The sequence below is a fragment of the Electrona antarctica genome, assembly GCF_951216825.1.
Source record: "Electrona antarctica genome assembly, chromosome: 9".
Classification (NCBI taxonomy): Eukaryota; Metazoa; Chordata; class Actinopteri; order Myctophiformes; family Myctophidae; genus Electrona; species Electrona antarctica.
In genome coordinates, this window is record NC_136790.1 from 6,354,933 (window position 1) to 6,368,728 (window position 13,796).

General features: G+C 44.4%; 1 protein-coding gene and 1 long non-coding RNA gene across 2 annotated transcripts in view; both read right to left on the bottom strand.

Moving 5' to 3' along the window:
- The window catches only part of slc12a5a (solute carrier family 12 member 5a), a gene marked incomplete at both ends in the record, with an annotated part of 319,359 nt that extends 317,706 nt beyond the window's left edge, over positions 1 to 1,653 (bottom strand). The window contains one exon of the mRNA XM_079509226.1: positions 1,461 to 1,653. Coding sequence (XP_079365352.1) covers positions 1,461 to 1,653 — 193 coding nt within the window. The remainder of the gene's footprint in view (positions 1 to 1,460) is intronic.
- A 3,402-nt stretch (positions 1,654 to 5,055) lies between these two features.
- LOC306929638 lies at positions 5,056 to 9,838 on the bottom strand. The gene is made up of 5 exons (XR_013790817.1): positions 9,696 to 9,838; positions 9,560 to 9,597; positions 7,803 to 7,898; positions 7,229 to 7,327; positions 5,056 to 6,276 (listed from the first exon to the last, which is right to left on the bottom strand). It is a non-coding gene; the product is annotated as an uncharacterized lncRNA (long non-coding RNA).
- Positions 9,839 to 13,796: the final 3,958 nt, after the last annotated feature.

Consider the following 13,796-nt stretch of genomic DNA (forward strand, 5'->3'; position numbering starts at 1 on the left):
GCCCTGGGCAAAGACCTTGGTGAACGCCCGCCCACGCCAGGGAAGGACTGGCAACTGGGCGACATCTGACATGCAATGGCGTGATGTTTAACTGTGAAGGCAGTGAATCCGACCCACCCACAACTACTAAAATAAGTAAATAAAGAGCTCTTGGTTATATCTGTGTAGTAATGGCACTGCAAGCATGTTGATGCATGCACATTTATCACAGCTCAGCGACACCGGCGATGAAATTGGTATATAGACAAATATAAGATTCACTCAAGTCTACACTTGAGCAAAAGCGTAAAACCCCATAATGGCATTATGAGGAATCTGGGAGCTCCATGCTAATTAACTGGAAGATTAATTACGTTTATTAGCCTTCATGATAACTTAAGTTGAGCACAGTATGAATATATATTGATCCATTCCCAGAGGTTGTTTTATTTGCACTTGACTGGACTTGAATAATTGAACTCCTTCCAGTGTCAATCTGCAGGCCACTGCGGTATGAATGCCTCCATTCCAGATCCTGAGGGGACTTCAGACACCATTTGCTCAGCCACTGCACTTGATTGGGGCAGTCATCGTCAAGGCTGCCTGTGATTAGTTCAATCATGTGACTGTGATTGGATTGCATTGAAATAAATTGGCCTGCATTTGCCCAAGAGACAAGTCTTGGGCTGTTGAGTGAGTGGTAATGCTAGTGTTGATCCACAATGTACTATGCATCTCTGTAACTGTCCATACGTCCCTCAACATAGCACACCTTGCGAGCACAGGCCTGGTAAAAGTTAAACCAGGTGAGGTACACACAAGTATTCTTATTCTTATCTCTTCCCTTCCCTGTTTTTTCCCTGTGTATTATTATTATTTTTTGACATAATAATATAGAAGCTTATATGCCATCTACCGGTATTGACAATCAATTTTCGATTAAAAAAAAGTTTACTATAAGAATAAGTGTATAAACCCTTAATCACATAACATGTTTTAAACTAGTATCTATCAAACACAGAGGCTTAGGGAAAACAATAGTTCTTGCACCTAACATTTTTGGAACAGCAGAAAGTATGTACAGTATAGGCCTGGCGGAATATCTTTGATTCATAACAACATATCAAGACACTGTTCTTCTGTTTAACAGCATAACTATTAAAATAATACCTACATCTCACTTAATACATCATTTCTATGGCACTGTCACAGTTGTGCATTACAGTGCAACACTCTTTGGTTGAAAGGAATAGGCTAAAAAGGAACGTATGCTCAAATGTTGTTGCCCACCAGACCATGCATTCTGTAGTGCCATTACATATTCAGGTCACACACGCTGCCAGACAGTCCACACAGACAGTGTGTGATGGCAGCTAGCAGCAGCCTTGCATCAGGGCTGTTAGCAAGCAGACAGTGCGTACGTAGCTCGTGGCTAACCAGCAGCATCTGTCTGGAGAATAAAGGCGTGAACAGTTCCATACCTTTCAGCACCACCACAACATCAGGACCGGCGGCATCTTCATTGGCAGGCGCGCTGGTGGCGGTAGTGGCGTTGGTGGCTGTTTTCGGCTCGGGGTCATCCCCCTCGAACAGCTGGTTCACCTCACCCTGGATGTCAGACGCGCACCGGTCCCCGCCGCTGTCGCTCTTGGAGACGGTAAACCTCAGGCTCATGGTGTCGCCGGACGCCGGTGCGTCGTCGCCGGTCGCGGTGAGTCAAGCAGCCGGGGTCTCTCCCCTCGGTGGAGGAAGGAATGAATGAATGAGTGAGTGAGTGAGTGAGTGAGTGACGCGGGCGGATAGTGACAGACAGACAGCTCCCAACCGCTGTAGGGGTGGTGCACTATTGTGCCTCCTTGACGGTCTGCTAAGTTTTGTTCCCTACTCCGCTTTGAAGAAGCCGTGGCTTATTGTTCGATGGTGTGATGTACCGAGTCAAGCACCTCATCAACCGGTGTCTAGCGGTGATTGGTTGTAGCACATCTGGGTCCTAGAGCCGACAGCACTACATTGTCGATGACAGTATGTATATACAGTCCCGGTTGTAGACCTCCGAAGGGCTTGTATAGGTCTTAGCTCATTGTTTTAAATATATATGATGATGAATAAATAATTGAAACGATGGGAAACTGACTGTTCTGATGATTTTGGGTGCGTCCGGTGCGAGCCCCCCCCCAACCGCCCCCCCCCCCCCCAATTGTACAAATTACAAAAGTGCAAATAAAAGGGAACGATTACAAATGCCAGATTATACATTCATGCAGTGACTGTTTCTTTTTTCTTTTCAAATAATGACATCACTCCCACACTTACTGTACAATTTGTTTTGCTCCTCGGCTCATATTCCGCACTGACCGCACAATGTCTGTGACCTCACCCTGGGAGCAAGGTCACAGATGGGGTCAAATTTCTGTTAACAGGAGTTTACAGAACTACCATCCACTCTTTGCGTATACACTCAAAAGTGCACTAGCATGCAGCATTGCATGCATTATGTGTTGTTAATTAGCCAAGCAGGAAAACCTATTGTAATGGTTGGTTTTCCCATGGGGGGTGATACAGCATGGGCCTATACAGGGCAGGTCCAGGGCCCAAAAGAGCTTGGGGGGCCCCTATCCACCTGTTTACCAAACCATAGACATAGAAAGGTAGATTCCTCATTCGCCGCTGCAATTAATTGGAGCAAAGTGTATGGCTGAGGGAAGTAGGGTAGGGGTGCTGGGGGGGGGGGGGGGGGGGGTGACCGATGATTCCTCCCCGGGTAGCTAACTTCAACCCAGCAGGCATCGGCGGTCATCTGGGGGTGGTGACTCACCATAGCGATTTTAACAAATAAGCACAAACCACTTCACGTGAACGATATTGATGTAACCAGGAGTTCTTCCCGGGTGGAATTGAGCAGCGGCGAGCGAGGTCTGCTGCTGGGCAGACCCCACAATGCACCCCGCGAGTGTGAAGTTAACGCCTGCTACAACTCAAAACACCCCAGAGGCTGAGGCAGCCAACGGTAGCATCATCATAGCATCATTATACAGGGGATGATAGTTGTCTATATCATCTTTAACCGTTTGGCCGCCAGGATTAATTAAAGAATGATTACTATATGCCAGGATAACCCCCGTTCAACCTTTATTTTGAAGATCCAGAAAGGCTGCGACTGGAACCAGATGTTGACAGAATGGTGTGTGTGTTGTCGGAGTAGGTGTAGGTGTCTCTCACTAACCGATGGCAGTCCAGTGTTATGGCTAACAACAGATAACCACCCGAAGCTAATGTGAGTAGCCTTTCGACTAGTTTATTGGCGCTTGCCGAGACTAATGATTAACGTAGGTTACGTTTTTCAGCGGGGAAAGTATTTACAGGCCATGTATGTCGGACTCCATCGCCTCAGTCTTAACCGGCCATGGTCTAAAACTACTTTATCGGCCAAAAAAGCTTGTTTGCGCTTTGCGGTTGACACAAAAATAGTGGTATAAGCAGGATTCGAACCCAGTGGATTGAGGTTTTCCAGACTCTAGTAGAGTATGACAACGCCCAACTCATGTAAAAAGAAAGAAAAACCCTGCCCACTAAGCCCCGCCCAGTAAAGCCCAGGCTTCCATCCCCTCCCCATATTTCTGATAGAAGGCGTTGAGGGCTCATTTCACCCTTCTGCCTTCAGTTGTCACTCAAAGTCAAAGTCGTACAATTAGTGACACACACATTACCGCAGTGAAATGTGTTCCCCGCATTTGACCCATCTCTTGGAGCGGTGACCCGCACTGTGCGCCGCACATGTGAATCATTGATTGATTGATTGATTGATTGATTTATTAACAGTTTGCAGAATTACAGTACATTTCAAGTACAACTCAATACAAAAAAACTGGACGACACCATAAAGCATTGCACGTGTTTACAATAGGGCCCACCATTTTCAATTAGTTGATTTGACCCCCAATCCAACCCATTGATGCTGAGTGCCAAGCAGGGAGGCATTCGGCCCCATTTTTACAGTCTTTGGTATGACCCGGCCGGGGATCGAACAGCCTGCCCTGATTTGCCAACCTTAACGTCCCTCATTATATGCAGTTTGGGGGTTTGGGGGGATTGAATCCCCCCAAAATGGGGCGCTTTGCGGCCAAGGAAGTTGCCCCCCTACACTTTCCTCCACCCCCTCCGGTAAGTAAAAAGTAAAAATCACACCCGTGTAAAGTGAGGGGCGCTCTTATCATTATACATCATCCTACATCATCTCATGAACAACTGAATTCATGTGATTGGTTAGCCGATTTTCTACATGACGTAAATTCTCCCTTCATTGTCAATGGCATGTAATGTTTGTGTTGCCACAAATTTACGTCATATTTGAGGCACATATGAGCTAATTTCTCCTTTCATTGTCAATGAAATATGAGACGTGTGGGGACAAAAGCTGTATATAGTGTGTGTGCAATTATGCACACACATTCCCACTAGGCAGAGGAAGACATGCCACTTAAACATTTTAAAATTAGCCTCATGGTGGCGCTATAACAGGCCAATTCCTGTTTTTACCTATAACTGCACCGATCTGTGTACAAAAAAAGGTGGTTTCCACCCGACAGCAACAATATCCATTTTAATATTGCACATAAAAGTGCTGTAAAATCCGATAGTGATACATTCAAATGCTTATTTTGAGTTAGGTGGTTTCCACCTGACAGCAACAATATCAATTGTATGGTTTTTTTTTGTGGCTTCTGCCTTTATTTTATATTATTTTATGGAGGGACAGACAGTAGGCTGACAGGAAATGGGGAGAGAGATGGGGGGGGAAGACATGCAGTAAGGGCCGTCGGGATCGGGAGTCAAACCCGCGGCACACTGCCAGACTGGGTTACCAGCCAAGGTGCCTGGACCACTGAGCCATGGCCCAGGCCCACTATATCCATTTCATTTGGCACATAAAAGTGCTGTAAAATCCGATAGTGATAAATTAAAATGCTTATTTTATTTATTTACTTATTATTATTATTATTTTATTTTTTGGGGCATTTTCAATCATGCTTTATTCAGACAGATACAGTGAAGAATGAGAAATACAGCAAGGGAGTGACATGCAGCAAATGGTCCGGTCAGCCGGGAATGGAACCTCAACCTACCCTAGGGGACACATGGAGAACATGCAAACTCCGAGTCCACACGTATTGTTTATGTGCTCGGAAAGTAGGGTCAGAGGCTCAACATTGATTGACTGTTTACATATCAAAGCAAAATGCTAAAGTGTTTGCTATACAAAATTACTGTGATGAGTTAGGCAAATTAGCGAGGTTCCTCATCGTGTGAGTGTTTTATTCAGTCAATCCAAGTATAAGCTGATGGGTATTTTCTTACATTATGATTTATTGTTTCATATTTTATGTTCACATCTTATTACTATGTTAAAATAGTAAAAAATTACTTCTTGTATCTGGTGCACAGGACTGCCCTGTCACACAGTGATGTCATATCAATATTTGCGTGTGTATTAATTCCACTATCAGCTGTCGCCCACTCCAGATTGTCAATTATACCAAAAGGGAAATAAGATTAAATGGAAAAACATGGAAAACAACACGACAACAACCTTGCCCTTAAAGATGAGGATAAACATACACTCTCACCCTATGAGATAAATGGACAACAACAGAATCCTAATCACGGAACGTGATTAAAGTCGAAAACAGGATTCAGACCATCGGACGCCCATGACAGCCTGATGACATCTTACACTGATGGGACCTTTCAACCTATTGAAATGTGACAGCTGAATCCTAATCAATGACATGTTTTTCAGTATATATGTTTGTGCAAAATGATATGATGACATTCACAGCACTTAGGAGAATTGTCTCTCCTCTATCCTTTACCGTTGTACACGCTCTGAATCTGAAGAAAAAACTAAAGAAATCTGAGAAACACTTTAAGAACTTGTGTCTTGTGTCAAAAAATCCTTTCAGGTTTTTTACATTACTCTAAGTTCATCTTTTGGGGTTTGATACTTTGTGTTCTCACTTTTCCAGTGAAGTCTTATAAGGTCGAGGTATTTGGTCTCTTGGCTATTTTCATAGCCTCAGCTATAAATCTAACATAAGCAAACTGGTTTTGAGGTTGAATAAGGGTAATTATGCCATGATAATAGTTATGCAATGCAGGTTAGACCCAGGATTCTGAAAAAACATTTGAGAAGGTCTAGAAACATATCGCACAGCCTTTTGCCAAATGACTCTGCTATTTCCTCCATTTCCTTTTCACTGAACACCTGAGTCTGAGTAATGTCTTTGCAGTTTTCTGTGCCTGTGTGGAGAAAAACACAGGTTATGTTTCACAAAAAACACAACGGAATGATTATGACAAACTAACAAGAAAAAAGGGCACACGTACACCAGTGTTGCTGAGTTGCTGACCACGGTGCAGAAGACTTTAAATAGTATAGTATAGTAGTATAGTATTTTAATGAAAAACAACCACAGTTTTGACCAGATGAGTTCTTCTTCAGGGATTGAAGAAGACCCTCCATGCCTTAAGAAGACCTTATCTGGCTGAAATGTTGGTTGTTTTTCATTAAAATAATGTTTGTATCGTGGCTACAAGCAGCCTTTCTTCATTTAAAGCCTTATTTACACACACACACACGCACGCACGCACGCACGCACGCACGCACGCACGCACACACACACACACACACACACACACACACACACACACACACACACACACACACACACACACACACACACACACACACACACACACACACACACACACACACACACACACACACACACACACACACACACACACACACACACACACACATTGCTACAGCAGTATATTTCAACACTAGGTCACTAGGTAAACTGCTGAAAAGAACATCAGGTGGTGCTGCTTGTTCTATTTATGCTTGGCTAATCACAAAGATATTGCAAGCGTCTGCTCATATTGTCTTAGCTGTGTGTATGGACTGCTAAAAATAATTCCATTCTTCAAAATGTGATATTTCCACAGCCGTATTGATCAATGTACGTACCTCCACATTTCATACTGCCATGGCAGTATATTTTGATGTTTATGTATGTATGTATGTATGTATGTGTGTGTCTGTGTGTGTGCGTGCGTGCGTGCGTGCGTGCGTGCGTGCGTGCGTGCGTGCGTGCGTGCCTGTCTGTCTTTCTGTCTGTCTGTCTGTCTGTCTGTCTGTCTGTCTGTCTGTCAGTCAGTATGAAAAACTAAACAGAATTATTCTCACCATGATCTGTGTTCAAAACCTGTACTTTTGGCCAGCCAAAACATTCCGCCTGTTTCTCAAACTCTGTAATTTCAGCAGCGGTGACAATTGTTCTCCTACCTGGTGAAGAGATGATATGATATCATACAGTACATGATATGGACATTAGCCATGTGATGATGTACATTAGTGAGATTGCAGTAAATGGCAAGAACCCTAGTCAACAAAAATTGTCACATACTGTAAGTGTAAAGAATAATCTAGAGCTTAAAATAAACTAGTATACACAGTACATCAAACCTAACATCTCCCGAAACAACATGCTACTGCAATATGACCATCATTGTTCGTTTAGCAATGTAATATTTCTTCCCTTCAATTGGAAATCAACCCTGAACCTGTAGTTTATATGTTATGTAGTTATAATAGTATTTTGAGTAATTTACGAGTTATAAATTGTGCCGTTGATTAATTATCCAATTTCACTGGATGGAGTGTACAAGTCCAAGTGACAGTGACATTAGAAACATTATAAACCTCTTCTATTCTGGCAAATGTTCAGTCTAATATTCAACTCTACGTTGGTGATTCTTACTCATGAACATGATGCTCCTGCTCTCCTTTATGACAAAACAGTCAGGGCAACCCGTCTGTAGGTATACTTCGTTAGGATCAGTGCCACCATGGGAAGCTGATAATGGAAATGAAAGAATGAAGTAATGTTAAGAATGCATACAGAGAAAGAGGGTGGAGAGACAGTAGAGAGCAGGGTGACATATCACTGAGGAGGGGGGAGAGAGGAGGGGGGAGAGAGGAGGGTGGAGAGAGAACAGTAGAGAGCAGGGTGACATATCACTGAGGAGGGGGGGGGAGAGAGGAGGGGGGAGAGAGGAGGGTGGAGAGAGAACAGTAGAGAGCAGGGTGACATATCACTGAGGAGGGGGGAGAGAGGAGGGGGGAGAGAGGAGGGTGGAGAGAGAACAGTAGAGAGCAGGGTGACATATCACTGAGGAGGGGGGGGGGGAGAGGAGGGGGGAGAGAGGAGGGGGGAGAGAGGAGGGTGGAGAGAGAACAGTAGAGAGCAGGTTGACATATCACTGAGGAGGGGGGGGGGAGAGGAGGGGGGAGAGAGGAGGGGGGAGAGAGAACAGTAGAGAGCAGGGTGACATATCACTGAGGAGGGGGGGGGGAGAGGAGGGGGGAGAGAGGAGGGTGGAGAGAGAACAGTAGAGAGCAGGGTGACATATCACTGAGGAGGGGGGAGAGAGGATGGGGGAGAGAGGAGGGTGGAGAGAGAACAGTAGAGAGCAGGGTGACATATCACTGAGGAGGGGGGAGAGAGGAGGGGGGAGAGAGGAGGGTGGAGAGAGAACAGTAGAGAGCAGGGTGACATATCACTGAGGAGGGGGGAGAGAGGAGGGGGGAGAGAGGAGGGTGGAGAGAGAACAGTAGAGAGCAGGGTGACATATCACTGAGGAGGGGGGGGAGAGAGGAGGGGGGAGAGAGGAGGGGGGAGAGAGGAGGGTGGAGAGAGAACAGTAGAGAGCAGGGTGACATATCACTGAGGAGGGGGGGGGGAGAGAGGAGGGGGGAGAGAGGAGGGTGGAGAGAGAACAGTAGAGAGCAGGGTGACATATCACTGAGGAGGGGGGGGGGGGGAGAGGGGGGAGAGAGAACAGTAGAGAGCAGGGTGACATATCACTGAGGAGGGTGGAGAGAGGAGGGGGGAGAGAGGAGGGTGGAGAGAGAACAGTAGAGAGCAGGGTGACATATCACTGAGGAGGGGGGAGAGAGGAGGGGGGAGAGAGGAGGGGGGAGAGAGGAGGGTGGAGAGAGAACAGTAGAGAGCAGGGTGACATATCACTGGTAGAAAGACATTATTTACACACATTTATTTGAAAACTTTAGTTACTATAGTTACTTTGGTTATTATTACAAAACATAACACTACAGCCCTAAATACAATTCGGCCATTTGAAAATAGCCGATGTACAAGATCACAATGCGTTGCATCAATTCACAATGCATTGTGAGCTTGTAGATCTGCTATTTTCAAAGGATTTTTATGCATTTGAAAACATTTCAAATGGGACATTCTGCATAGTGATTACTTTCTACGTTTGGTACTTTAAGTACATTTTGATACCAACACGTTTGTACTTTTACTCAAGTACATTTTGAATTCCGGACTTTTACTTGTGACGGTGTATAGTTCTACATTGCAGTATTGATACTTTTAATTAAGTAAAACAATTGAGTGCTTTTTTCCACCACTGCTGGACACTCAGTTACAGTACATGTAATGTTTGTATACTGTGTGTACATATACTGTAGCTATATACACATACATACCCGTGGTACTGAAGGTCCCATTCCCACAATATCCATAACTGTTAAGGAGAAGCAAAGGTTTTCATAGCTATAATTTCAGCAGCAAATATTTAAGCACGAAAAACAAATGAAGAACCATAGCTCAATATATACCTACATTTTCATCTTTAGATTGACATTATAAGTGTTCACTGTGCCTTTGGAGGTGATGTCCCATGAAGCACTTGGCCACAAAAACAAATTCAGTAACAGTGCCAGCCAACAGCTCTCCGTAGACAGAGCTATCACATACCAGGTCCCGTTTAACTGAAATAAAAAATAAATATTACTTTCTGAAACATCTATTACCTTTTTTATATAGCTTACAAACACACACATGCACACACAGATTCGGGCGGAATTGGGTTGAGATTCAAATGCAAATTATTGCGGGTGCGGACGCCGGACAGGCATGTCCGTACCCACATGAAGCATTTGATTATGGAACCTTCTCTATCTCTATCTCTCTCCTATTCTGTCTCTCCCTTCTTCTCTCCTCCTCTCCTGACTAGTTCCTCCTGGAATCATCTGCATGAGCTTGTGTTCAATCAATGTGTTGCACAATATGTTATATGCAATTATATGCACAGCTGCGTCTAATGATATCCCCTTGCTGTACTCATGTTAACTTCATCTTTGAATGTGCTTATTGGCTACTGTATATATCTTTGGTGGTACCAATCGATGCATGTAGATCTATGTGCATATTTTAATGTCCAGACCAGGGTAGGTTACATAACAGTGAAAGGGTGCGTGGTTTCTATTTCTCTCATACTCAATTACAAAGGATAAGTAGAAAAAGGATTGTCTCATCCCTGCTGAGGCTGAGCTAAACCAAACCAAAGGATTGTCTCATCCCTGCTGAGGCTGAGCTAAACCAAACCTTCTCATCCCTGCTGAGGCTGAGCTAAACCAAACCAAAAGGATTGTCTCATCCCTGCTGAGGCTGAGCTAAACCAAACCAAAGGATTGTCTCATCCCTGCTGAGGCTGAGCTAAACCAAACCTTGCCTGTATTACCTTGTACTGAATGCATGGGTTCCATTCGCTCCCATCCAATCATTTGCTAAATGCCTCAACTGATTGTAAACTCTCTGTTAGAGCCATATTCTATATTATTTTAGCCTACTTATACTTTGCACACATATGCTGCATTTATGCACCATCATACAATGAAGTATAAATCAGGAGGAGAGCGACTTACATCCACTTCTTTCTCCACTGGCTTCGACAGCTTCTCACAGACCAATGGAGCACTCCAGCCCACTGCGAGAAGACTCAGCACAACAGCACTAAAAAACACAGTCTTCATCATGCTATTAGATATGAGATCCCTCTCTGCCGAGCTCTCTCAGGTTCTCTGGCTGTTAGATATGAGATCCCTCTCTGCCGAGCTCTCTCAGGTTCTCTGGCTGTTATACTGTGTCACTGTCCAATAATATTCACTGGACCATGCACCCCAGTCATCTTGGCACATAATAACAACTATTTCACCATGTTGTTTACTCAAAAAACAAAGAGCTGTGTTTACAGTACACTTACTGGACCTCACAATATTCTCCTTTGCCCTTGTTTTCCATTTTTCCCATTTGTTTGTTTTTCTAGTGAACCTTGTACCCCTAAGCCTGGCTCCAGACCCTGAATCTCTAGCCAAGATTGAAATTTCAGGTTGAGGCTCATAAGATTTAGGAGTCACAGTTTTTTAGCAGGACTTGTGGAGTAAAACAAATTTACACAACAGGCTGAATACAGAAACAGGAGGACACAATAAAGGCAAGACATTGGATCGAACAACATGCAGGATTATACATAAACTAGAATTAGAGGCTACAGTACAGTAACAGGCTAAGCTTACTACACCAACATAAAGAACACAGCTCAAGGGCAAGGCATACACACCATAGATATTAAGAAATAGATGCCTCATTTGCCGCTGCAGTTCATTGGAGCGACGTGTATCCCAATGAAGGCGGAAGTGCAGTGCTGAAGGCTTTTTTTTTTTTTTTTTAACAAATCTTTATAACAGTATTAGTATACATTACAATACAAAACAAGACAAACAAACAAACACAAACAACAAAGTTATTAACAATACAACATCAGAGCCAGGGGGATTAGATTACTAACAGAAAACATTAAAGAGTGAACACAAAGCAACAGTTCTCCGCAGCTTTATTATTTAGAAGTGCTGAAGGCATTCGCTGTCACTCAAGTGACTACTGGCCAATCACAGCGCGTCTTTTCCGGGACTTATGTTACGCACGCGGAAGCTCTTTGCTTCCGCTATTAATGTCGGGAAAATCATAGACATATATACATAGACGCCCCTTCCGGCTCTGAGGCGTGTGTCAAAATTGAAGGCACTATTTTCCCGACATTCCTTGCGAAGAATAGCGGAAGCAAAGCGGAAGCTTGTCAAGCTTCCGCGTGCGTAACATAAGTCCCGGAAAAGACGCGCTGTGATTGGCCAGTAGTCACTTGAGTGACAGCGAGAGACATGGAGGATTCACATGAGTGACGTCACTCGGGCAGCGACGCAGTCGCATTCAGCAAATGCCTTCAGCACTTCTAAATAAGAAAGCTGCGGAGAACTGTTGCTTTGTGTTCACTCTTTTAATGTTTTCTGTTAGTAATCTAATCCCCCCTGGCTCTGATGTTGTATTGTTAATAACTTTGTTGTTTGTGTTTGTTTGTTTGTCTTGTTTTGTAATGTATATTGTCATGACTGTTATAAAGATTTGTTAAAAAAAAAAAAGCCTTCAGCACTGCACTTCCGCCTTCATTGGGATACACGTCGCTCCAATGAACTGCAGCGGCAAATGAGGCGTCTATGTATATATGTCTATGGGGAAAATAGTGCCTTCAATTTTGACACACGCCTCAGAGCCGGAAGGGGCGTCTATGTATATATGTCTATGATACACACAACCAGACAAGACATAAAGATGGGGCAGACCATGAAGGGAGAGTGACATCTGCTGGATAGGAGCAGTCATGACAGTATCACTGTCATGACTGTCTCCTTTTGAATGCTCAGACTCAGTAAAAGGCTCAACTCATAACATTCAATTTACACAACATGAAGACAAAAACTATTGTTGTCTCCACCAGGCCGAAGGCATGGGGAGAGAGTATATTTGTCTCCACCAGGCCGAAGGCATGGGGAGAGAGTATGTTTTGCACTCCGTCCGTGTGTGTGTGTGCGTGCGTGTGTGCGTGCGTCCGTCCGTCCGTCCTTCCGTCCGTCTGTTACCAGCTAATCTCCGGCACCGTTAACCCGGTCGATGCCAAACTTTGCACACACACTCCCTGGATGCCAACGATGAACCTCTGCCCCGCATTTTCCAGAACGGCCTGTTATAGCGCCACCATGAGGCAGCTTTTCACATTGTTTACCTAAAACTGCACCGATCTGCATGAAACGTTGCATGCACACTCCCTAGAGGCCAAGGACAAACCTTTGACCTGCATTTTCCACATCTGCCTTTTATATACAGGAGGCCGAATTTTGTAAAACACATTTTTGGATATTACTCCTCCAGATTCGGTCCAAAAATCGTTACACAGTATCTCTATGGTCATGTGCTCAAGTCGGATCTGTCCGATATTTCATATTCCATCCTAATTGGCTATAATTGGCTTTCACAGTTTGCAAGATTGCCCCGTTTTGAACAAAAGCCTCAAATCATGAACGCAGCATGCAATTTACATCAAATCTTTCACACATTTTCTTACTAGGCTGAGGAATATATCCCACCCTTTTCACATTGGCCTGTTATAGCGCCACCAACAGGTTGATTTTTGCAAAACACATTTTTGGAACAAAATGCCTCAAATCCTCCAATTGCCATCAAAGGCAAACATATTACTTATTTATATTACTCCTAAACATTTTGCCAAACATCTCACACAATCCTATCCTCCTGGTGGAGACCTGTGCCCAGAAGGGCACTTTTTGTCTCCACCAGGCCGAAGGCATGGGGAGAGAGTATGTTTTGTTGTCTCCACCAGGCCGAAGGCATGGGGAGAGAGTATGTTTTGCACTCCGTCCGTGTGTGTGTCCGTCCGTCCGTCTGTCCGTCCGTCCGTCCGTCCTTCCGTCCGTCCGTTACCAGCTAATCTCCGTCACCGTTAACCTGGTCGATGCCAAACTTTGCACACACACTCCCTGGATGCCAACGATGAACCTCTGCCCCACATTTTCCAGAACGGCCTGTTAT